Below are 26,666 nucleotides of genomic sequence, written 5' to 3' on the forward strand. Positions count from 1 at the left end.
CACTGCTGCACTTGTGAGAGACCTTAAAAATACTCCATATCTTACACATTGCCTGGCATCCAATCAATACCGAGGAAAGCAGTAGTAAAATGAGTGGTTTGCACTCTGCCCCGCCATCTCACGGAGAGGTTTTGCAGTGTAGGAGCCTTATTTATTTCACACTCTTGGCTAATCCAGCTTAGTACCCGTACCAAGAAGAGATGACGAGGATAGCATGTTCACAAAACGGAAGGCAGACAGGGCTATGCCTTTAGGTCTGGAGTCTCCCTGGTCTAAAAGGTGGTTCCTCACTTCCAAGATCCAAACTGGTCACCTTCACTGGTACTGAGAACCACTGACACCATTCTCCGCTTGTGATGAGATCTTGTATTAGGGTCATGTCTCAGCTCTGGTTGAGCCTCAGTTTTTTTTTGTTTTTAAAAAAAATTTTTTTTTCAACGTTTATTTATTTTTGGGACAGAGAGAGACAGAGCATGAACGGGGGAGGGGCAGAGAGAGAGGGAGACACAGAATCGGAAACAGGCTCCAGGCTCTGAGCCATCAGCCCAGAGCCCGACACGGGGCTCGAACTCATGGACCGCGAGATCGTGACCTGGCTGAAGTCGGACGCTTAACCGACTGCGCCACCCAGGCGCCCCGAGCCTCAGTTTGAATTCTACTCTATGTCTAATGTGCTCCTGGCAGGGGCAGCTGGCCCTGTGACTTTCAGCTGCTGGTTATTATTTTTTCATGACATTTCTCAGATGCTCATGATTATTTTGTCTGTCCCTAGGAAAACTGAGGAAGAGAACAGGACAAATATCTTGTTTGAGAGTCACTAAGAGAAGTGAGAAAAACAAGATCCTTTCATACCTCTCTTTGCTTAGCACAAGCGAGCTAAAGTGGTTCTTTTTTCTAACAAACCCATCTAAAATGTCATATTTCTTCTCACTAGTGTCACCTTACATAATAATCTGTCATCTATGAAATCTCTCTGCCCCATATCCAGTTAGTTACAAAGTCCTGCTGATTCTCTCTCTTCATTTGAGCCTTTTTTTCCTAACTTCAGAGCAGCTACTTGGTTCATCCCTGATAGGCTATGTGAGGCTTAATTATTTCCACTGTTTTCTTCCTCCATGCTTTTCCATGGTCAAATATATGCTCCCCATTGCAGCCAGCAGTCCCCTCTTAAAACTACAATCTGATCTTGTTAAACCTGTAATGGACATACTTTTATTGTTATCTACCCAGCAGCCATTATTTCAGCAAAGCACTCTTGCATCAATCTATTAACTATCCTGCTTGGTCCACGGGCTTCTACTGTCTAACCCCCTCCCTACTCCACCTCTGGGCCACACTCCCCCAACATCACCAGAGAGAGGCACAGGATCCAGGCCATCTGGATCCATCTGCTGTAAGTCATGTGACTGCCCTGAAATTGAGAAATGAATCATGCCCCATGCTGACCAACCAAAGTCCTCAATGAACTGTCAAGAAAGATACTCTCTTTCAGTGATATAAGATTCAAAAACTGCTGAGACTGGACTACGTGGGACATTCCCACAGACAACACAGCTGATACCAAGACAAGCAGAGATCAGAGATAACGAGAAGCCAGAATAAAGGAATGGAAAAGGCCAACAAAGGTAAAGATGTCACTGGAGCTACCAGATCCTGCTATGCTTCTGCCATCTTGGACTTAGCAACTGTCAAATGATCAATCAGTAATTAAATTTACGGGCAGTCAACCCAGAGAAACAAATTTATATTCACATTTAAGACCTGTGCACAACTGTTTACAGTAGCTTTATTCCTAACTTCTCCACACTGGAAACAACTCAGATGTCCCTCAATAGGTGCATGGTTAAACAAACTGGGTACATTTCTACAGTGGAATACTACTCAGCAGTAAAAAAACAACCAAGTATTGATCCAATAACTTGAAATTATCTCAAGGGTATTATGCTGAATAATAATAAAAAAAGCCAATCCCCAAAGATTACATATGAATCCACTGAGATAATCGTGAAATAACAAAATTAAAGAAATGAAAAATAGATTCTCAGGTGCTAGGGGCTAGGGAAAGCAGTGAGGTGTGACAGGTGAGGCAGATGGGTGTGGCCATAAAAGGACATCACAAGGGATCCTTGAGGTGAGGACACTGTTCCACATCTTGACTATATAATATCCTGGTTGTGATCTCCTACTAGAGGGTAACGAGATGTTACTACTGGGGGACAGTGGTTAAAGGTACACACCTCTCTACTGCATACAAATGTACGATTATCTCAAAATAAAAAGTTTAGTTTATTAAAAAACTATCCCCACTGCAAATATGAACCAAGAACCAGAATCTCAGTGGCAGGGCACCTCACCAATAATCATAATTTCAAATAAAAGATCTCACTGTACCTAGCAACACAACAGGGTTCTGCCAACAAGAGGCAAGGAGCTCTCTAGAAAAAGAGATAGAGAAGAGTCATTCTAGTCAACATGAGAGAGGAGATTTCCTTACATATGAAAACTATTTTCAGAAACTGGAAAAAACAAAACAAAACAAAACAAAACAAAACAAAAAAACAAGACAGACAAATACTGGCAAGAGAAGGGTCCCTGCCCAGACACTGAGCAGGGACCCTAAGTGATAGTCCATCTCTGCAAGTGCATGGCTGGGCTTCCATGGGGATGAGTAATAGCCACTGATCTGTGAAATCTGATCTGTTTGCCATTTAAATCCATGTGACTCACTGAAGCTGGCTGCATTCACATCTAAAAATAAAGGAAATCTGCAGCCTAAGCAAATTGGCTCATGGGCTCATGGGGTTTTGATTCAAACACTACACATTTGAAGATAGTGGTTTTGTATTTTATACCAGCCAGCTGTAAGGGAGGTTTCGCTGTTCAAATGACAAGAGTCTACGTTGAAATCTAGATGCAAAGATGATCCAGGAATTATCTCCTTATATACGTGTTATGTGGCAGTCACGTGACACCTTCTTGGCAACAGGCAACATGAGATCTGAGGTCCTCTGCAGGCTAGAAGGATGCCCTTCCTTGGGCATTGGGTGTGCCCCACTAAATGCCTGCCTCCAAAAAGGACAGGGGGAGTCATGAGCTATTAAAGACACAGTAGGGTGTGGTGGTCACATGAGTGACTGAGCACCACTTGGAATGGCAGTGGCTGAGTCTATAAACAGAGGGTGTGGTGCCTTGGACCTGCCATTTTTTTGTTCTGTCCAGTCCCACTAAGTACCTCTTCCAGTAATGCCGACATCCCTAACAACTGGTGAGTGGGGCAGCTGATTTCTGGGCATTCCCTCCCGGACACCCAATTCCTTCCCAAGAGGCTGTTCATACCTACACAACTAGTGACTTTTCAAAGGTGCCCCCTCGACCTCACTGGGACCTGCCTCGCACAGCCACTGTTGCACTCACCCATCAGGACACTCAGTAGCTTCTGGACTCTGGAATTGACCCCCACGATTCGGTAGAGCCCTTGCTCATTGATCCCTGAGGAAAGAAACAGTGATGATTTAATTAGAGGCACGTCAGAACACAAGTCAAGCCAACCCAGCCAGATGCACTTTTTTTCATTTTCTCAGTCCTTCTAAAAGCCGCTCTAATTAAAGTCCCCTGTCCCTCAGCTCTGCTCTTAGCGAAGGAGTGGGATTTGGTGCAGCTGTCTAGGATTTCACGGGTGTGCTGCACACTTCAGCCCTTGTGTTAGTTCAGTTCAGTCAACAGAGGGCAAAGAGACCTTCCTCTTCTCTTGCCAAACACAGCATCTGAAGAGTTTTGAAAGATGCAAAATATATACTTTTAAAGGTTACACTTAGCTGGTTTTTCAATTTAAAAAGCCAAAACTGACATGACAGAAATTTTATACTGTAGAAAAGAATAAAAGCTTTACAATCTATTGTCAAATACAGAATAAGAATACAGAAGTGCGGGTGCATCTTTAACTTTGGACAATGTTCACCAGGACTGAGAAATTAGAAAATCAGATCATTTGCCATGTAAACATCATTTGTGAACAAAAAGGTGAATCACCTTCATTCAACCCAAGTAAATGTGCAACTCAACTAGTAGGGGATTACCTCCAAACACCTAAAGAACCAAAAACTAGCCCATCTGAGTGCTTTGTTCACTTATGTGCAAGGATTAGATCACTACTGTACCATTTACAAAAGGGGACCATTTAAACCAAGTGACTGGAAATGATTTTTCTGTTACCCCTAGGCCCATCATACCTGACACCTCCATCCTAACTCGTCTCCTGCTTCCCATCTTATTCTCCTGAGGTCCATTTTCCAACCAGTAGCCAAAATGGACTTCTTAAAGTATGCACCAGTTCAAACCCTCTCTTTCCTTAAGATCTTCCAATGGCCTCCCACCGCATTTAGACCACAAGCAAAACTTACTGCGGCCCACAAGGCCCTGCAGGATTAAGCTGAGGCCCACCTTTGCATCATCAACCATCTTTACTCTGCTGCAGCCACACTGGCCTTCCTCTTTCTCCAACACATCAAGCCTGTGCCCCCATATCACAGCCTCTGCTCAGCGGCTTCCTGTGGAACATGCTTCTCCCAGATCTCATCATTCAGGTATCCGCTGAACTGCAACCTGTTCAACCTAAGGCATCCCATGACCAACATTAAGCCCAGTCCCCTCCCATTCTTTCTTTGTAGCAAGTAATAATATCTGAAATCATCATTTTTATTTACTTTCTTGTTTGTCTTTCTCCCAACCACCACAATATAAACTCTATGTACAGTGATTCTGTCTTCTTCACCATTATCTCCCCAGTACCTAGATCTCTATATGATACATGACAGAATGAATAAAACACTGTGTCATACTCCCTCAGGGCCACTACTTTGGGAGCAAAGCAAAATTTCTTGGAAGAAATTTGGGAAAAGGTTGACTCTCCAATGTCTCTAACAAGGTCTATGTAGAATTAATGAAAAAAAAGAAGTGGTCTAGAATGACAGGATTTCATAGCTAAAAGGGGCCTATAAAAGCATGTACATCAGCCTGCACGGCTCAGGGACTAGCCTGGTCTAAAACTAAGGGATGGGCCTCAAGCTACTTAATGGCAGAACCAGTATTCAGTAACGTGGCGGCTTAAAGGGCTTGTTCTTTCTCAAGGGTCTCTACTTCTTCTGTCCTTGACCTTTCCTAGAACTGGATACAGCACTGTCTCCCGCTGGACAATGATTAACGAACCCCACAAAGGGTGGGAGGTCTGTTCAACTCTGGTCACCACAAATAATGTGTGTACATACATGAATTCCAGTAGCAAAATAACCACTTCCTTCAAATATTTATCTTAAAATGGCATTTAACTCACATTGTCCTCTTTTCCTTTTTGTGTCAAATGAAAATTTTCTTACAAGTTAAAACACATCATTTCCATTTTAGAGGAGAAGGGGACAAAGAGGCAGAGGTGAGGACACCACACCACTGGTGACCTTGTTCTTCCTCTGTAACTTATTGTGCGTATTTTCTGGTTTTACATCATAAAAAGTTGACCCCCTGAGACACGGGCTTGCATTTATCATACAGGCTCTGCAAAGGGGTTTAAATGATTATGTTTCCCTATTGCTGGTTTGGCTGCTGAAAACTGAGACAAACACGTAGCCTACCTCGGGCAAGTGTGTGAATTTCACAGTGGAGGGGAGGGGATTTTTGCTTTGACCTTAGTTTTGGCTCCATTTTATGCCTCTACCTTTATCAACCCTGTACCTCTTATTCCTCCTCATTCTTTTCTTCTAAAATGAAAATTAATACACCTACCGAAAAATTACCTTAGTAATAGATACTTTAAAAATTTAGAAACTGCAGTTAAGGCACGTAGATAAATCAAGGGATGATAGTAAGAACAGCAGAGAGACCACAGACAAGTCAAGGATGCCTGTGCATATACGCAACTCCCCAGCCCCAGCCGTCCCCAGAGTGGATTCATGCCGTACAGGCTGTTTTACAGCTTTCGTTTTTCATTTAATATATAATAATGAAAACCTTGCATGTCAATAAATATATCTCTACTGCAGTTACAGTGATTCACAGCTTTTTACCGCATGGATGTACTACTGTTGATTTAACCAATTTTTGAAACATTTGGCCAGTTTCTGATTTTTCCCGTTACCACCACAGTGTAAACGTCTTTATGGCTCAACCTGCCCATGTCCTTATTTCCTCCAGATCAATTCCCAGAAATGTCACCTACTGTTACTTTATATTCTCTGACTGTATTTTACTTATCTTCACAAGCTGCCTTAACTCTTCATTAGAAGAGCAGAAATACGCATTTCATAGCAGAAATACGCATTTATAAAATCTCAGCATACATTAAAATAACTACTTTGGAAAGAACACTTTCTGACTGGGTAGGAGGAGAGGTTCCTACAGGTAAGGTTGTTTTTTTTTTTTTTTTTCTCCTCCCCTTCTACTCAGTGCCTCATAGACTTTATAAAGATACTTATATTTCTTAACTAGTCAGAGTTATAGATCCTGCTGTAAAAGATGAAACTTCTTGGGGCGCCTGGGTGGCGCAGTCGGTTAAGCGTCCGACTTCAGCCAGGTCACGATCTCGCGGTCCGGGAGTTCGAGCCCTGCGTCAGGCTCTGGGCTGACGGCTCAGAGCCTGGAGCCTGTTTCCGATTCTGTGTCTCCCTCTCTCTCTGCCCCTCCCCCGTTCATGCTCTGTCTCTCTCTGTCCCAAAAATGGATGAACGTTGAAAAAAAAAAATTAAAAAAAAAAAAAAAAGATAAAACTTCTTTTAATCAAATAAAAAAGACTGGTGGGTTCTGAGGCTGTGGAATAGTAAGATTCACATCTTTGACAATGGTTCAAATCAAATTCACAGGAAAGACAGTCATCAGCTTTTCTCAGGGGTACAATAGACCAGAGCAGTCAAAGCTCCAAACTGCTGGAACTGAGAAATCGCCCTTGTGGCAACATCTGAGGCGGTGGTGGAGACCAGTGGGATGAATCAGTTTCCCTAATCGCAAAGTTCTGTTCTGCTCCTACAGACCCAGGCTAGGTCCATGTGCTACAGACAGGGCCTGACTACAGCACTGCTGCGGGAAACCAGGGGCCTGACTCCTTCTGCCTACCTGCAGAGTCACCAGGGACTAGCTTCCCAAAGCACGGTTATTAACCAGTTGTCCAAAGACCCTGGGGGTACACTAGAGAATTCCAGGTGTCAATGAACTTAGATAGGAAAACCATTACACCTTTACTTTCATGAGCCTATAATTGAAATTAAACATTTCCTTCCATAATAAGACACAAATCACAGCGTTAGCAATACCTGAGTCTTGGCCAGAAATCAGGTATTTTCATAACACATTGAGACTGCTATAGCCATCTTGAAATATCACTACAAGTGACCTTCGATCACCATGGGTTTGAAATGCAAAGGTCTACTTACATGTGGACTTTTTTCGATAAATTCAGTATAGTACCATACATATATTTTACAATTTCCTTAACACTTTCTTTTCTCTAGGTTACTCTATTATAGTATTACAGTGTATAATACATATAACATAAAAAATACATGTTAACTGATTGTTTATCTTATAGGTAAGGCTTTCCAGTCAACAGAAGGCTGTTAATAGGTGTTTGGGGGAAGTCAAAAGTTATATGCAGATTTTTGACTGTCTGGCAGGGGGTGGGAGGTCAGCACCCCTAACTCCAGCATTATTCAAGGATTAATTGTATTTCTGAATTATGCCAATTATGACACCCACCACTATTACTTGTTATTTAAAGTGGTAAGAAAGAAGTATATGTATTATTAAATCACAAAAATGTTTTTCAATATTTTAACTGAATTCCAGTAACTAGATTCCTTATTATCTCATGTCTTTGACACATGTGCATTGAAAACACTCTTGTATCAGCCAAAGAGGCTGATGACAGCAAATGGGTCGAAGGCCTCTGCTTCAGAGCAACACGACTCGTGGAAACACACCAACAATGGCACTTGGAGAGTTACTGAGTCACTTAAAATCAGGAAACAGGTAGCAGGTCTGACGCCTCACCAGATGCATGACCCTCACCAAGAACAATGCCATGTGATGAACAACTTTACCTCTGGTTTCCACAGCGTGGATGCATTTCCTGATGATGCTGAAGCCAATGCTGTCCAACTGTGCAGCTGGAAGAGGAAGAAAAGGGCAGTCAGGTTGTTGGTCATGCATAAACCATCCTCGGACAAGGCCTGACAGACTCAGGATCAATCAGTCCCATGGTTTGGCCACATACAAGAATGATTAAAAAAAATTTGCTGGCATCCACTGAGAATTTACTGTATACCAGGTACAGTTCTTTTATTTATTTTAGTTTATTTATTTTGAGAGAGAACAAGGAGGGGAAGGACAGAGAGAGGAAGAGAGGGAGGGAGGGAGGGAGGGAGGGAGGGAGAGAGAGAGAGAGAAAGAGAGAATCCCACACTGCCAGTGCAGAGCCCAAGGTGGGACTCCAACTCACAAACTACAAGATCATGACCTGAGCCAAAATCAAGAGCCAGACGTTTAACTGACTAAACCACCTAGGCATCCCATGCCAGGTACAGCTCTAAGTAATTATTTATATGAGCTCACTTAATTGTCACAGTCACTCTGCAAGGGTATCCTCTATTTAGCTGAAGAAACTGCAGAATAGAGTGATGAGCAGTTTACAAAAGGAACAAGTAGGCATCCTTTAAACCATTTGTTTTGTTATCATCAGGAGCTGTAGAACTAACTGCTTCCTGGTCTCCTTCAAAAAGTATAAATTCAGTGGCTCAATAAATGTTGGATAAGGACTTTACACAGATTATCTCATTTAATTTTCGCATGTCCTCTAGGCTGATACTATCATTGGCTCCATATTACAGATGAAACATCTGAGACTTGCTTCATTTGTACTATGATATTTGCAAAGCTAAAAAGCTAGTAAGTGGGAGACTCACTCCCAAGTCCTTATGACCCAACGCCCTAAATATGACCTAAGTCAAATCCTACGCAGGTGATTAGAAAAAAGGGAAAGTAACCTGGAAGAAAATTAAAACAGCTTACAACAAAGAAGTTACATGAAAAATAGGCATAGGGCAAGAGAGCCATCCTGGGTGTGGTAAGTCAGCAGGTATTCAGAGCTCTCCACCTGCTATAAAGCCCACTAATGTGACTCAGAAAATAAATGACCAACAGCAGCAACCTGTTCCACGGCACAGAACCAATTTCCCAACCTGGCAACGAGCCTGGGAACCTACCAAAATTAATCTCCATGCTTTGATTACCCAGTGAGGAGAGGCTGATGGTAATATTTAAGAACATGTTCACCTTTTGAGCACCTTGGGACATCAGGGCAAGACATTCTACAAACTAACGGTTCACGGTGGAGAAGAGAATGACAGAAAGTAGGAAGGTAAATATTTATAAATAATTTGTCATCATCCCAGGGCAAAAAATAACCTTGTAAAAAATAAGAAATGCACAGAATTTGAGCTCATACTTTGATCTAATCCAAAAAGAACCTTTTCCAAATACTTAAGTTTTTAATTTTAATTCCAATGTAGTTAACATGCAGTGTGATATTACTTTCAGGTGTGCAGTATAGTGATGCGACAATTCCATAGATTTCTCCATGTTCAACACGGGCAAATGCACTCCTTAATCCCCATCACCTATTTCCCCCCCCCCCCCCCCGACTTCCATCCTGGTAACCATCAGTTCTCAAGAGTTAAGGGTCTGTTCTTTGGTTTTTCTTTCTTTCCTTTCCTTTGTTCATTTTTGTTTGTTTGTGTCTTAAATTCCACATGAGTAAAATCATATGGTATCTGTCTTTCTGTGACTTACTTGGCTTAGCACTATACTCTCTAGCTCCATCCATGTTGTTGCAAATGTCAAGATTTCATTCCTTTTTATGGCTGAATAATATCCCATTGTGTATATATGCCACATATTCTTTATCCATTCCTCTACTGATGGGCACTTGGGCCACTGCTATAATCTGGCTACTGTAAATAATGCTTCAACAAACACAGGGGTGCACGTTTCCCTATTGTGAACATGGATCAGTCAACTTAGAGCCAATGAAGATAACAATTCTTAAGAAAATCACTAAGAATTCCTTAAACTAAAAAGAAATGCTATTTTATTACAAATTCTCTTCCCAAAGAAAACAAAATAACTCTTATTCTTACATACACACTTACCACTTAGTGATACTTACTATAACCACATTTGGCCTCTGGGATAGTCAGTAAAGTACCAGAAAAGGAGGAAAACAGTATTTTTCTTCCGGGAGAACACCTGATATACAAACCATTGCTCTTACTCCCTTAAAGCTGTAAGTGCAGCTATAAAACTGTACTAACTCACTCTCATGCTTTTTCTAGTATAAACCGAGTACTACACTGCACGTCATGTAGTACAGAGCTTTCTGACTTGAAGCTGCAAGTCAGATTGAAATCACTCTTCCAAATAAAACTCCATTAACTCACATCATAGATTTTTCCCAAATTTAATAACAAACTATGATACACAAGCCAGATGCCTGTTAGAATCTAGGGCAAGATTCTTGAAGGTAAGAATTCACATACTCATAACTTAACATTCCCCCACTTAAAGCACTGAAATGCATTAGTGTCTAGGATATTTACAGAGTTATGAATCAATCACCACTATCTAATTCCCTCACATTTTCATTATCCCCCACAAAACACTTTATACACATTAGCCATCATTCTCTACTTCCTGCATTCTATCAGTTCGTAAAAATCACGATCTCTTTTCTGTCTGTACGAATTGGCCCATTCCAGGCATTTCACATAAATGGAAACATAACAGGTGGTGTTTTGTGTCTACCTTCTTTCACTTGGTATAATGTTTTCAAGAGTCACGTATGCAGCAGTTTATCATTTCTTTTCATGACCCAGTAATATTCTGTTGCCTGGGTAAAACCACGTCATTTATCCACTCACTGGTTGTTGTTTCTACTTTCTGGCAACGAACTGCTGCTAGGAACATCTGTGTACAAGCTTTGCTCCTCGTGTACACCTAGAAGTGGAGTAAACTGAATTACGGGTAACTCGCTGCTCAACTTTTTGAGGAACTGCCAAACTGCTTTCCAAAGTGCGGCACCATTTCACATTCCCACCAGCAACGTATGAGGGTTCCTATTTCTCCACATCCTCGCCCATATTTGTTATTGTATTTTTTGTTATAGCTTTTTTTTTGTGTGGGCGTGAAGTGGTATCTCATTGTGGTTTTGATTTGCATGTCCCTAGTGACTAATGATGTTGGGCAGCTTTTCATGTGCAGGGGGAGGATATTCATTCCTTTACACAGTAGTCAGAACAGAGAGCCTACTGGAAACTATGTGTCACAGGGAAGATCATTTTTTGCACTTAACGAGGTTTCCAAAATGCTCATAACTGTGATTCCATAGTCCATTGAAGCCTATCAGTTCTTCTTCTGAGAGGTGATTAACAGGATTTGTGCACAAGGATGACAGTCCAAGAAGTTCAGGGAAGAACCATCATTTTGCACTGTGCTTTGGGGAGCTGCTGATGCCAAGCTTGGATGCTTTCAGAGTAGGTTTGTGGATATGGTCTTATTTCAGACAATGATAAACTCCTATCCTGAACAAAAAGTCCTTTGCTTCTTCTACCCCATAAACATTGAAAAAAAGTTTTGGAAAATTTGAAGAAACCTGGCAGCTGACAACGACAACCTCAGTGATCAAAAGATACCTGCTCATAAAGCTATCAGAAGAATTAAGGGCAGGGCTAGAGATAAACTTGCAGGGCTACAAGAGTCCTTGAACCTGTCCGTGTTTTACTGTAAGAAGCCAAAGTTTTGGGAGTGCCTGGGTGGTTCAGTCAGTTTCGGCTAAGCGTTCGACTTCGGCTCAGGTCATGATCTCACGGTTCATGGGTTCAAGCAACACAGAGGGCTCTGTACTGACAGCTCAGAGCCTGGAGCCTGCTTCAGATTCTGTGTCTCCCTCTCTCTCTGCCATTCTCCTGTTCACACTTTGTCGCTCTCTCAAAAATTAACTCAACATCAAAAAATAAAAAAGAAGCTAGATCTAGGCAAATAATAGCTGATGGAAAAGAATGCAATGGAACCTTCCAAGTATATCCAGAAAAAAATAAATTCTGCTAACCTAAACTGACTACAATGACTTATTTTCGAAATTAGCAAACTGCTCTTCTCCCAAAATCTCGGAGTTAGTATTTCTCCTTTGGTTGTCGCAACACAAGTTCTCTCATTTGTTTTAAACCTGCTAACTCCTTTTCTTGAAATAAATCTTACACAGATGTTACACATAAAGGCCTTACACATTACACATGTAATACAGTATTAGTATATATTTAGTGTCTGAGTTTAAAAGTGTAACACTTTTACATATTGCAAAGTCAAACAGAGTTCAAGGTAACTATCTGTTAGCCTTTAAACTGTTCAAGTTGCATATACTGATGACTTATAAGCAGATAATACTGTGTTAAGAAACATAATTCATATCAAACAGCAGCTCCCAATAAGGAACTCACAATATACAGTTTAACAGCCATTGTTCTAAATCTCTAAACTGGAATGGTATAATTGTTACATTGCCTGCTGCCTTGGGACATCCTTGTATCTCCCTGTGTCTCTACAGTAGGTACGTGTGGGCATGCGTGTGTGCGCACACACACGCGCACACACACAGGCCAGTCTGACTTCTCATCAACTTGACTTTCCTGCTGATGTCATGATTAGGTTACTAATGATTAACAACTGCTTTATTATTTAACATGTACAGAGTAGTACTAATATAATGGCGATTATAATACATAACTAGAGATCGTAAGTTCGGATCTCTGCCCAGCAGGTACATAATCTAAGTTAATTGAGATCTCCTCTGCTGAAAAGCAAGTTCCCACTAAAAGGTTTAGAACATGATCACCCCCAGACAGAGTTTGCTAATGACAAAAAAAAAGTGTGAGCAGCCCGCCAGATGGAAGCGGCTGTCCTTAATCCCCTCAAGCAGGTGATTCAGCTCTTTTACTGAGCCAAGGCTCAGAAAAGGTCAGGGATTTATTTGCAATTTCTGTATCCTTATAATCTCCAGGAATAATCTCTCATTAAATATCTACTAGGCTTGCATTATTCCCTTAATTTGACTTGCGATGAGTTGTTGCAAGACCAGTGGCTCCTAGGCCTGCCATCCAACGTCTTACAGCTATGGCTTTGACTGGCTTTTCTTCCTCCCTCAGCCTCACCTTCAGCTTTGCTCAGGATTGTGCACAAGGCAGCCCCAACAGTTGTCCTAAGATGACTGTCACAGAGCTCACACCCAATATCCAGGTTAACCTTCCAAGTTAGAAATGTATCGTCCTCTTAACTTCCACTTCAACTTTTTTTTCAATGTTTATCCATTTTTTGAGAGACAGATGAGTGAGAGAGAGAAAGTGTGCGCGCACAAGCAGGGGAGGGGCAGAGAGAAGGAGAAACAGAATCCAAAGCAGGCTCCAGCCTCTGAGCTATCAGCACAAATCCTGATGTGGGGCTTCAACTCAGGAACTGTGAGATCATGACCTGAGCCAAAGTCAGATGCTTACCTGACTGGGCTACCCATGTGCCCCTCACTTCAACTTTTGAAGCCTTCTTGCTTTGTCTCCTTTTAGAGGAGAGTCACACAAAGCTATTTTCTCAAAGTTCTATGGAGAACACAGGAACACTCAGAGTTGAGCTGACGCTCAACCAACTTGGAGGGTCTTAGGGCAGAAGAGGCAGGATGCTTGGCAGACTGCTGGAGTTTACATCATTATGCCTAGACACCCTAGATATCCCAAATACCAAGAGCAGGGAAGCAGGTTAAACCCAGAAACAGATGGTTTTACTGCAAAGGGCTCGAAACAACAATCTACTATATAAGGTTCAAACCAATGACTTTCTTGCTTCAAAGGAAGAAGCTGATGGCCCAGCTGGAGAGACATGCTCTATAGTTTCTGGAATCAAATGGTACCTCACCTGAAATGTTTTCCCTAGCCCTTTCCACCATAAAAGAAAATGAGGTGCGTAGGTGATGGTAGAGGGGAAGAACTACAACAAAACCACGAGCAAAACCCTTTGCACTCTCCTCTTTTCTTTTTTTTTTTTTAATTTTTTTTTCAACGTTTATTTTTGGGACAGAGAGAGACAGAGCATGAACGGGGGAGGGGCAGAGAGAGAGGGAGACACAGAATCGGAAACAGGCTCCAGGCTCTGAGCCATCAGCCCAGAGCCTGACGCGGGGCTCGAACTCCCGGACCGCGAGATCGTGACCTGGCTGAAGTCGGACGCTTAATCGACTGCGCCACCCAGGCGCCCCTCCTCCTCCTTTCTTACTCCCATATTCAAATTATCACCAGGTCCCTCAATTTTGTGTCACTCACCATGGTGCTGGCTTCCATCATCTGTTACCAGGACTGCTGTGAAGACCACCTAACTGGTGTCCTCCTACCTCTTCTGGCTCCTTCCAAGCTGTCTTCCACGTTGTGGCCCCCGTGATCTGGATGAAACCAGATCACATCACCTCCCTGTTTAAAATCTATCAATGGCACCCCAATGCTCTCAGGAAGAAAACCCAAATCCTTAACATGGTCCACAAAACCCTGTATGGTCTAGCCTGGCCTGCTTCATCTCACGCCATGACTCCACACCTAAGCATTCTACCAAACTGACCTTCTTTGAGAGCGTCCAAGTGACCACACTTTTTCTCTAGCTTTTGTACACAGTGTGGATTTCACTTGGAAGCCCAATGGCCCAAGTTACTCCAAATCCTCAGGTCTCCCCTCAAATGTCAATTGCTCAAAAATGCCCTCCTGACTTCTCTACCTGGTTCATGTTTCCACTGGAACTTGGACATAGCACTGTCAACTTCTCCTTCAGAGTATGTAATGTAACTCTAAATTTCTATTTATTTCTATGATGCTGCCTACCTAATCAGATTTGCATTCAGGAAAGCAAGGGTGCATGCATATATTTACTCAATTATTTTATTCAGTACTCTATCTCTACCTTTCACTGTCTACGATCATGTTGGATATGAAGTATGATGAGGAGGGTCCCTAAGGGGAAGTGTGATGTAGTCAAAATGACCCTTCAAACTCCAACTGTTATAAACCCGAGAGTAGATGAGTTGTTTAAACTCTGGTACCTAGATTTTTCGTCTTGGTGAAGATACAAGTGTTAAATAAAGATATGAAGAGCCTGACCTAACTACTTCCTTCCTTTCTGTGTCAATGTGAAGAGGTATCACCACCTAGCACTATAGCTCAAGAATGAGTTTAAAAGAAAGGAAAAATAAAAGATGTGCAAGCCAAGACAAAAAACAGAGAAGATATAACCAAAATCCAATTTTCCTAGACACTTAGAGAAATCCTTTGCTTGTCCATCAAGGCATTATCATCACCAAATTGTACATGGTATGAAGCTGTGGCTGGTGGAAACAGAGGGTATCGGGGTTCTTTCCACATCATACAATCTGGGCCATCTACACAGTCAGACAGGCCGGAGGTCAAGAATAGCCCTAGAAAACCAGAGCATTCTCCCTTAGAGCTGTTTGCCATCCAAGAGACCACCTCATTCTTCAGGTCCAGTAGCCCCTTTATTGAAAATCACTGACTGGCTGTTGCTCTAACCGAGTCCTTAGTACTCAGAACATCGAGAAATTTGGCAAAAAGCAGTCCAATCACTATTTCTGAATGAAGGGAACTTTCCATACCACAGGTCGACTGATGGGACATATAGTGTGTGAAAACAACTCTCTGGGACATACCCCGAAGTTACCCCATACATGCATCCTGGGAATTCTAACAGATCTCATAAGACAAATCCTTTTCCAATAGAGAGGAGCTAATCTACTGAATTAGCCTCAACACACGAGAATACATTACCTATGTTTCTAAAGCTGGTATTCAACAGGTTTTTCCTAGCCTAAAATGTCTTACCCCAGGAATCTCATTCAACAAATCTTTCAAGTTTTTTTTACAGGAGAAATGGAATTTTCTGGAAGTACAGGATGTTTACATAAAAATGAAAGAACTGAGAGGTAAAGGAAGTTACTGCCCCATTTTTAATGTGGATGGATATAGGAAACTGTCTGCAGTTATTATGAGCAGGCCACCATTTTATGGACAGCTCCAGGGGCATGTTCTCACCATAGAAATTTACTCAATTTCCCAACATGATTTGCTCTTAAAGTCTGGCCTACCTCACACATTCTGAATTTAATCAATTTCAACACCATTAAAAGCCATGAACAGAAACACCCACATTGAATTAAATATCATATCCATCTGGAGAATAGACTTCCAATTGGCTAACACACTCAAGGGGCTCAGGTACTTTCTCCTAATCATGTGAAGACTGAGAGTTCCCAGGGCTTCACAGCTGTGGCCCCTGGGAAACAGTCTTCATGGTGGTGGCTCTCAGAAGCTTCCAATTGGGCCCGGGAAGGTGGCCAATTGCTTCTTCATTATCCAAGTGTGAATTCTCTACTTTGGGGATTACCCCCAGCCAGTTTTTAATCCCAGTTCAACTCCAAGACCCTGTGCCCCATCCCATGCTACTGCCTACTCTGTCCTATACTCTGCTCCCCAGATGTATACATTCAGGGAGTATGAACCAACTTTAATATTAACTGAAGTCACCCAGACAGAAGCAATATGTATCTGGGAAGAGAACGAAGAGTCTGGCTGAAGCCAGACAGACCTGGATTAGACTGAGGTCTCTGCCACACTCATAGGATAAATGCTCCATCTCTGACACTTACTTTCCTCACCTGTACAGTGGGGATAATTCACCTGAGTGTTGCAAGGGTCAAAGGAAATGTATACACTGACTTGTTTGCTATTTCAATAAATGGTCATTAGCAGTATTACCAACATTTGAACCAAACCTTCCAGGTGATGAAACATTTTTCATATCCAAGTTCATGTTATCCCCTTAATAATCACATGGGCAAATACTGTTACAGTCCTCACTAATAACTTCTTGATGTTTCCACACTAATGAGTACAATGAACTTATACGATGACACATGGCTGTTTATAAAATATATTAATATATTATAGGTTAATTGATTTTCCCAATGTATCTGTTAAGTTTTTATGATGAGACAAGTCAGGCTCACGCTGTTAAGTGGTAACAATGACCGCAGTAGCTAAGACTTGCTGAACAGACTGCACTGCTCTGGGCTAAGCACTTAAATGCATCGTATCCTCATCATCAACACCCCTATTTTGTAGACAGGAAATCTCGACTCAGACGAAGTTGAGGAACTTCTAGTAAGGCTCTGGCATTAATGAGTGATGGAACCAGGACTGTAACTCAGTCTGCTTCTGCTCAAGTTCACATGACCAGTCAGGGCTGGGGGCTGGGGATCATGTTTTCTGGATTCTTTCCTTTCTATTCCAGGAGCTCTCAAATCTAGTGGACCAGAGAACCAGGACCATGCTTGTTGCCAGGGAGCTTGTGGGCACCCTCCCACAGGCTGTACTCCAGCAGGCTTGAGAAGCACACTTGGGACAACGATGTACTGTATTGTACTGTATACCAAGCAATTAAAACTAGTATCACTAAAGGGGCACCTGGGTGGCTCAATTGATTAAGTCTGACTGTTAGTTTCAACTTGGGTCATGATCTCATGGTCTGTGAGATCGAGCTCCGCATTGGGCTCTGGGCTGACAGCACAGAATCTCTCTTTCCCTCTCTCTCTCTCTCTCTCTCTGCCCCTCCCCGGCTTGCTCTGTCTCTCTCTCTCACTCAAAAATAGATGAGCTTTAAAAAAAAAAAAAAAAACTATCACTACAGATGAACAGAAATGATTGTTAGGAATTAATTAGCTATCAACATCTGTTCCACAGTCCCCATCTAACAACAGACATTTACCAGTGCTATGTATCTCAGAATATAATGCTGTTTGTGCTACTACTGGTGTATGAAATGACTCCAAATGATTCACAAATATTTCTAATAGTTGTAGTTGTGTACTTATTTCAATGAATATTAGAAATTTACCTTTTTATTACACATAGCATGACATACTCTATTTATAAAATAAATTTAAGTTAAAAAGGGTGAACTCAATTAAGAAAATTAGTAGGTACATAGTAACAATACTAGTGGTATACATATATGTTAAAAAAACAACAACATGAAGTCAATGATAGAAAAATAACACATTTGGGAACAACTGTCTTAATTTGTGCCTGACCAGACAACTATATTCAACCTGGCTGGAAGGATGGGATGGGAGGGTACCATATTCTACCAGCAAGATGTCCTACTTCAACGCAGTCATCCTTGATCCTTGCTTTGCCCTCTCCAATCTATCAGCCAATCTCATCAGTCATCAGTTAAAAACACATCCAGAACCTAACTGCTTCTCATCATCCCCACTGCTAATACCTTGATCCAAGCAACCATTGTCTTTCGCCTGGCTAGCTACAAAAGCCTCCCAACTGTTTCTCCTTTTGCCTCACACAGTTTATTCTCTACCAGCACCTAGAGCCATCTTTTAAAAATACACACTGGCTCATGTGTCACTTGGCTGATCACAACTCTCCAGGGACTTCTCATGACACTCAGAACACAAGCTTTCCTCCTGACCATGGCTTCACACGGTCTAGTCCCAGCTTACTTGGCCACTCTCCATCTGGCTTCCTCCAATCCAGTCACTGCAGCCTTTCTCGATAATCCCTGAACAGAGCTGGTTTACCCCCTCCACTGCAAGGGCCCTTGCACATGCTGGTTCCTCTGCTGGCTCCTAACATGTCACACTCCGTCCATTTGTTCAAGTTTCTGCTCAAATGTCACCTCTTCAGAGAGGCCTCTCTGCTCCAGGTATCTAGTTCTCTCTTCTCTAGTTAGGCACTATCTCTGTGCTCTTAATTCTTCCTAGCCCCTCTCTGCACCTGAATGTATACCTTTGTTTACTTGCCATCTGTCAGTTTCTCTCATTAGAACTCCTTGAGAACAGGGACTTTATCTGCCTTGTTCATTGCTGTAGCATCAATAAATATAATAAATATTTTCTGGATGAAGCAACAGATATGATCCACATTTTCACCAGCTGAGACACCAGAAACCAACAGGTAGAGAAATCCCCACACTCCAGGAGCCTTAAATGCTGAGCAGCTGGCTGAACACACTGGTACCTTCTAGAGTTCAGGGGCCCTGCAGCATGATGCACAGTACAAATATGACTGAATGGGATCTCATTCATCCCCTGACCCCTAAGCACAAACACTGCCAATCGGAACTTTCCCCCTAGCCTACCAGGTACTAAGGCACCTATCTTCTTTTTCATGGTTTCTGTGGGGACGGACACACACACACACACACACACACACACACACACACACACACTCACACACACACACATAAGCCAAGAGGGACATAGAGTAAAGAAAGCAAACTAAGTAGGAGGAAAGAGATGAAATCCCTGCCTGGCCTGAAATAAACCTACCAGCTCTCCGCCAGAGTCAAGAGAGGCTCTAAGATACCTGTGAAGAGCAATCCAGTTCTCAGCCAGACACTGCAGCCCAAGTGGCAGTGTCTGGGTTCTTACAGGGCACAAGATGAGGGCTGCAGACTGGCTTTGCAGGACTCTGTTTCCTTGTGGGTTTCTACATCTGCGGTCTCCTTAAAATTCCCAGTCCGGCAGCTGTGCAAGAGCCATGCTTAACGCACACCATGGTAAGGCCAACCGGCTTCATCAGGACCACCTGGTCTCTTACACGGTGATCTGGGCAACCAGAGAAGGAATTACAGTGGAGAAGCATCAATTCCTTTCTGCCTTGATGCATAGGCAGTTGCACACTGATTTCTCAACCAAAAGAGATCATCACCACCTTTTTGAAAGAGGAAGGGTTTCAAGCAAAGAACTAACTTCTCCTGCCCACCTACACCCTTCTCCTGCCTTTACCTTCTACCTGTCTTAGAGATGACATTCATAATCAGAGGCTGAACATTTGTGGCTGGAGTTACCACTAACTGGTTGTGGGAGATGGGTGTACTTGGCCTCTGGGACCCTTCTCATCTGTACAGATCAGTTGCTGTGAAAATCAGATAAGATGATGTCCATAACAGCACTCTGAGGAAATGTAGAGAGATTGTGGGCTGTCATGCTTTTATATAAATAGCCTCTGGTTTGGGGTAATGATGATGTTATTAATAACAACAACAGCAGATAATGACATTTAATGACTGCTTAGACTACCAGGCACTGCTATTCCATCCTAATCCCACTCAATCCTTCCAACAAACCAATGATGTAGGTAATAAAGTTATACCCATCTTACAGATAAAAAACCCTGAGACCCACGGAAACTAATTTTCCAAGGTCACACACGCAGTAAGTAGTGAGGCTGGGATTACAACCCATGTAGGTTAATAATTCTGCACAGTCCACACTCCCAACTACCAGTCAACACTATCCCCACTGTGGGCAACAGGACTTGGTAGCCTCTGCTGATTCTTACATGCCAAATGTGAGTTGCACACTCTGAATACTCTCATCAGGGTAGGAAGGGATGACTTTGACAGGCCATCAGTATGCACTAAAAATGAGGATTCGGTTTTCTCATCTTTACATCAGGTCAATAATATTATCTACCTCATAGAGTTCTTGTAAGGATCAAAGAACAGAATGTACATCAAACCCTGAGCACATAGCCCAGTAATATGTGTGTGCCCAATAAACACTAATCGAGAACCTTGAGGAAAATCTTTCAGTCTCTGCCTCAACAACCCTGTGCACTGGGCTTTAGGAGTTCAAGATGCAGCCAGGGACCTGCTCGATGTTCTTGGCTGAAGCCCAAACTAGGATGCCAAGGGGTGGTTCACACCTGCCTAGGATGAGAGAATGGTTTGTTAAGTGTCATTTAAGTCAAGCAGAAAGACTTCTGACAGTCCAGGCCAGCCAGGGGAGCACGATTGCCAGTCATATCCTTGGGGGATGGGGTCCCACCAAACAAAATAGCTGAGATCTCAGGCAACAAAATCTCTGAGAAAACAAGCTGCTCCTTGTCCTTTCTCTCTTGCTAGCCCCCAGCTCCTCAGTCTGGATCATTCTCCAGCTAGGGTATTACCGCTCAACTAAATATAATTTTGAGTTCTATGTGGGCCACACCCACTATGTTGCACACACAAGTGATAATGGAAAGCAAGCTGGAGAAAGTCAGCACTTAGGTGAGCTAGAATTACACCATCTTGCCTGCCTGTGGCTCGGGAGGGAGGGGAAATGAGGAAGCCAAGGGCCAAAAGGGGTGGGGGTGGGAGGCTGGAAAGGAATTCAGGCGAGAGAGGGAATGAGCGCCTGTCCCCTATCAGCCCTGGCCTGGAAGGCGTGGATGGAAAGCTGGAGGGGAAGGTGTGCTCAGCTGACTGCCTCGTGGGCCAGGACTCAGGAGGCCAGGCCACCATGCCCATTAATGCAGCCCATCCTTCTCAGGTTTAAAAAGGGAAATGTTCTATTTATAAGCTACTGACCGGTGGAGGCCTGGCAGCCACTGGATGGCTCTGATCCCACAGGGATTCTGGTTACCAGTGGCTGCCTTCTCTTGCCTCTCAACTGTGCGTGTTCTAACGGCAAAAGGCCGAAGGTGACTGGAAGCAAAAGGAAAAAGAAAATCCTCTTTTCTGTCCTCTGCTGCTTTCCTCAGACTGTGGGACTTAGTAATGTCTGAGGCTTTAAAATCTTTTAAAAACAGGGACCCATAGGATCCCATGAAGTCGTTCCCTACCATCTTTAAGAGCAAATCCCCCTTTGGGGTGCCTGGGTGGCTCAGTCGGTTGAGCATCGGACTTCAGCTCAGGTCACGGTCTCACGGTCTGTGAGTTCAAGCCCCACGTCCAGCTCTGTGCTGGCAGCTCGGAGCCTGGAGCCTGCTTTGGATTCTGTGTCTCCCTCTCTCTGACCCTCCCCCATTCATGCTCTCTGTCTCAAAAATAAACAAACATTAAAAAAAGAAAAAAATCCCTCTTTTAAAAGAGGAATTTACTCTTTTTTTTTTCTTTTTCCTGTTTTACAAATGACAGGAAACGGAGGCACAGAGAAGAAGGGAATGTATAAATCAGAGGTAGGGCAATAAGCATACAGAGCAAGGTAATGGCACCTTCCCATCCCCTCTCCTGGTCCTCAATCCTGCCCTCACAGAACAAGAAAAGACTGGATACGACACTATCAGGGAATGTGATCTGAATGAGGCCTTGAAAGAATGATGAATGTACGTAACAGGAACCCAAGCAGCACTGGCTGTGTTGTCTGATGCATGCAGAAGGGCAGTAGGCTGTGTTACGCTTCCGTGCCTGGGAAGCTGCAGAGCCACCGACACACATTAACGGTCTCTGGGCATCATGCACAGCATGTGAGGAGCCACTGATAATTCTGATGAGGCATCTCTCTGAGAAGGAATATGGGATGGCCCCTCAAGAGCAAAGAGCTGAGAAGGTTAGGTGGGGCTGATGATGGAAGGCCTTATGGCCCCAATGGGTTTGCCACAAAGTGACAAGATGGCGTAACAAAGGAAAGATGTCACGCGTATCGAGAGGTGGAGCAAGGTGGGGCGTGACCTTGGCAATCAGGCCGACTCTGGTTTGAGCATCATCTCCACTACTTCTTGACCATACTACCTGGATTCTTAAAGCCTAATGCTCATTTGTAAACTCGGTCGTTGTGAACAGCATTTCCACTAATGCCCACCATGGATGTACCGCTTTCATGCTGCCTGCCATAACTTCATGCCATCTTAGGTAGCTTAATACCAGGGTAGGTTTTTAAAAAGTAGTCTAAGGGTTGACCAACCTATAGTATGTGGGCCAAATACACCACTACCTGATTGTACACCAAGTTTCATTAGCAAGCATGCATTTGTTTTCGTGTTGTCTATGGCTGTTTCACACTGCAATATCAAGAGTTACATAGTACTGCGAGACTGAATACATTTACTATCTGACTCTTTACTGAAAAGGCCTCCTGGTTTGCTAAGCAATAGCATTAACACAACCTGAGGGTTTACATGTTCATGTGTTTTCCCCCTAATAAATGTGGAAATAAACACATAAATCCAAATGGGAATTTAAAATGTGCACCCGGTACTATCTAAAACGATCAGAAATACCACGAGTAGCATGCATATGCCACTTCGAGAAATGTAGTCATTTAATGAACTAACACCCACAAGGCGCCAGGCCTGACAACAGCAGGGGCGTTAGCTGCCACCCTCCGCTCCCTGCTCCCCTCACGAACTCTTCTGCCCATCCAGGGAGCTTTCCCCCTCTCACACGACACAGTAATTGGCACGACCAGATAATGAGACAGATAAGAACCAACGGTAATGAAGCATTTCTTAATATGCCAGACACTTTGCTAAACTCCAATCGTCACGGCAACTTCGTGAGGCAGTTGGTGTTATTTATCCCCCATTTTTACATAAAAGGCAATGCAAGCTGAAAGATGTCCTGCACTGACCCACAGTTCCGGAGCCAGTGTGCCAGCATGCTAAGCCACACGATTCACGTGGCCCTCCACTAAAACAGCTCTCTCCAATCCACATGGCAGGGCCTACCCACAGGAAATTATCTGAGGTATGTGCAAAAACTGATGTAGAGGAGTGTTCAGGCTGATATTACTCATAAGAGCAAAAATCTGGAAGGGACATTCAAGTCCAATGACAGGAAATAGTTCAAGAAATGTGGATATAATCCTATGACAGAATATTAAACAACCACTGCAAATGGCATTCATAAACAATTTTCATGACGTGGGAAAATGCTGGTAAATTTTTTAAAGCGGGATGCCAAAAGTATATTCATTGTAATGCCAAGTAAGTCAAAATACATGTCAACATTGACAAAATCCATGTAAGAAAGATATCACGAAAAAAAGACAAGAAGGAAATATCACTGGGGTAGTATTAGAGATGACTTCTATTGAATTTCTGAAAATAAATGCTGTATTTCCTGCACATTCTACAATGAGTTCATATGATTTTTATAGTTAGTAAAAATAACTGTTTTTCAAGCTGCTTAGGAGATTCAATGTCTACACCCTACAGATGAGTGAATCCTAATTCCAACTTTGCATTCTTTCTCCGATCACTGCTTCCCCCCCCCACCCACACACACACAAGACCCAGTGTAAATAACAAACTCCAGTGACTTCTTGAGCATTTTATAAACACAAAGGATTCCTGTCAAAGATTAACAACAAACTGGAAGGAAAAGAAGGGACTGAGATGTGGAAGTAGAGGAAGTGCTCTATTTCCTTCTCCTGGAGGAAGAGGAGGGAAGGTAGGAAGTTCCCATTTTTTAAATCTTGCTAGCCTAGATGGAACCCCATTCTGAGCTCACTCTCCAACCAACTGGCTCGGGGCATTCTGTCTGCACAGCAGGTGTATCTACAGATAGCATGACGATTACACTCACCCACACACGCACTGGGCCATCTGGCTATCATCTCTGTGTGCTGTCAACCTCAAAAGCAGACCATATACTCCTTAAAGGCAAAGGTACATGTTCTACTTGTGGGTGTCCTTCCCCTCCACACTCACACTGCCCAGAGCCACAGGCACTTAAAAACTCCCAAGAGCTATTAATTCAGTGAAGTGCTCCAGGAATGCTGGACTCCTGCTGGGAAACCAAGTGAAATGTTCAGGTAGGGGCAAACCAGAACACAGGGAACAAGAGTGGGAAGCACCATAAACCACGGCAAGATCCTCTTGAAAAGCCAGATGGCCAGTGTTGAGCTGAGTCTGAAGTGCACAAGAAGGCATGTCTGAGGCACCCTGGGCATATTCCTTTGAAATAATCTGATTAACCCATGGAATCTGAATTAATATTCACATTAAGTAAAGGGGCACTGTGAAGTCAAGATTAGGAGACTGAGCTCTCTGCGGCTCAGTTTGTCAGCCTTCAGTCTTTAAACAGCTGGAGAAGCAGTGGGAGGGTAGCATTTCTGTAAACAAGCTAATCTTTTCAGAACTAAGTAGGCAGCGACATTTATTATTTAAAACTTCTAACTTCGAAGACATCAACCCACACTAGGAAAGCCTGCCCTCTCATTACTCTCTTGCATGCTCTAACTGTCCCTCAGCTGGGACTACAGGACAACAGCAGCCTTGGAGGGGAATAGGCCACTTCTCGGCTTCTTCTCTTGATACCTACTGGAGCTCATTTCAAAGGAGAATAAACCAATTCTCACAGAGCCTCTGGTGAGAAATCTCACAGCTGCAGTCAAAAGGAGGGCAAGCAATAGGACATGGAGACTGAGGAGGCACAAGGGGCCAGACAGGGTGGACTGGGAGGAGGGGTTCTTGCCCAGGGCAGAGTCCTATTCTTTGCAATGAGACAGGAGACAAATCCATGACAGGTATCAGCTGCCTAGGTAACTGGCACTGGCGTGTGATCGGTAAAGCAGCTTATGGAATAACAAACCATTCTCCCTTCCTCTCTAGTATCCTTACTTGTATTTTTTTCCCTTCCTTTCTCTACCAGGTAAGAAAAAACTCAGCATCACTGATGTATAATCCTGACATCTATGAACAAACCCAGGGAAGGTCCCCTGATGGCAGCAGGATCCCCGGTAAGAGGCCCATAGAATTGGCAAAAAATAGCAGACTGATTTTTGAATTTAGCTTGTAAGGATTAACTTAACCAAGAATACCCAAGACCTCTAGGCAGAAAACTAAAACTCTGATGAAGGGCACAGGCGATCTGAATAAAGGGAAAGATAGTCCAAGTTTTGTGAGATGACCGAAGATTATAAAAGTGTCAGTTTTCTCTGAATTAATCTATATAATTCAATGCAATTCTAAAGCAAAGTTTTAAGGTTTTGAAGAGCTTACAAACTTATGTTAGAATTACACAGAAGGACAGAGGTCCACAAGCAGCTAAGTCAAATCTTAAGAAGTAGAGTACCAAGGGCACCTGGGTGGCTCAGTTGGTTAAATGTCTGACTTCGGCTCACGTTATGATCTCACAGTTGGTGAGTTCAAGCCCCGCATCAGGTTCTGTCCTGACAGCTCAGAGCCTGGAGGCTATTGTAGATTCTGCGTCTCCCTCTCACTCTCTGCCCTTCCCCCACTCATGCTGTGTCTCTTTCTCTCTCAAAAATAATAAACCTTAAAAAATTAAAAAATTTAAAAAAAAGTAGAGTACCAGACATTAAGACTTGCCTCAAAGACATCATATGAAAAGCACAGAGGTATTGGCACACGAGCAAACAGACCAAGAACATAAAGAACCAGAGACAGAGCTCAGATATGCAAGCCTAATATACAATAAAGACGGCACTGTAAGTCAAAACCAGAAAGAATGACATTTTTGGGAAAAATGAGTCTTCGTGTGGATAAAAATAAAACTGGATCTTCATGAAACACTATATACAATGATAGGTATCAGGTGGATAAGAAACCTCATTGGGAAAGAAAGAATTATGAAGCCAAAAAAACAAAATGTAGGTGCATATATTTGTGACATAGGTCATAAAGGCCTGCTTTCTTCCTTTCATTTATTTTTGAGAGAGAGACAGAGAGATAGCGACAGAGAGAGGAAGGGGGAGAGGAAGACAGAGAAAGAATCTTAAGCAGGCTCCATGCCCAGTGCTAAGCAGGGCTGCATCTCACAACTATGAGATCATGAACTGAGCTGAAATCAAG

The 26,666-nt window shown here is 43.0% G+C and overlaps 1 protein-coding gene across 4 annotated transcripts in view; it reads right to left on the bottom strand.

Moving 5' to 3' along the window:
• ARHGAP26 (Rho GTPase activating protein 26) overlaps nt 1-26,666 on the bottom strand; it is a 427,067-nt gene that overhangs the window by 168,962 nt on the left and 231,439 nt on the right. For all 4 annotated transcript variants that reach the window (XM_040453965.1, XM_040453947.1, XM_040453975.1 and 1 more), the window contains exons 13-14: nt 8,082-8,147; nt 3,415-3,489 (exon numbers count right to left, since the gene is read on the bottom strand). In XM_040453965.1, the coding sequence (XP_040309899.1) occupies nt 3,415-3,489; nt 8,082-8,147 (141 nt within the window). The remainder of the gene's footprint in view (nt 1-3,414; nt 3,490-8,081; nt 8,148-26,666) is intronic.

The sequence above is a fragment of the Herpailurus yagouaroundi genome, unplaced genomic scaffold (assembly GCF_014898765.1).
Source record: "Herpailurus yagouaroundi ecotype Mexico unplaced genomic scaffold, PumYag 29, whole genome shotgun sequence".
NCBI classification, from domain to species: domain Eukaryota; kingdom Metazoa; phylum Chordata; class Mammalia; order Carnivora; family Felidae; genus Herpailurus; species Herpailurus yagouaroundi.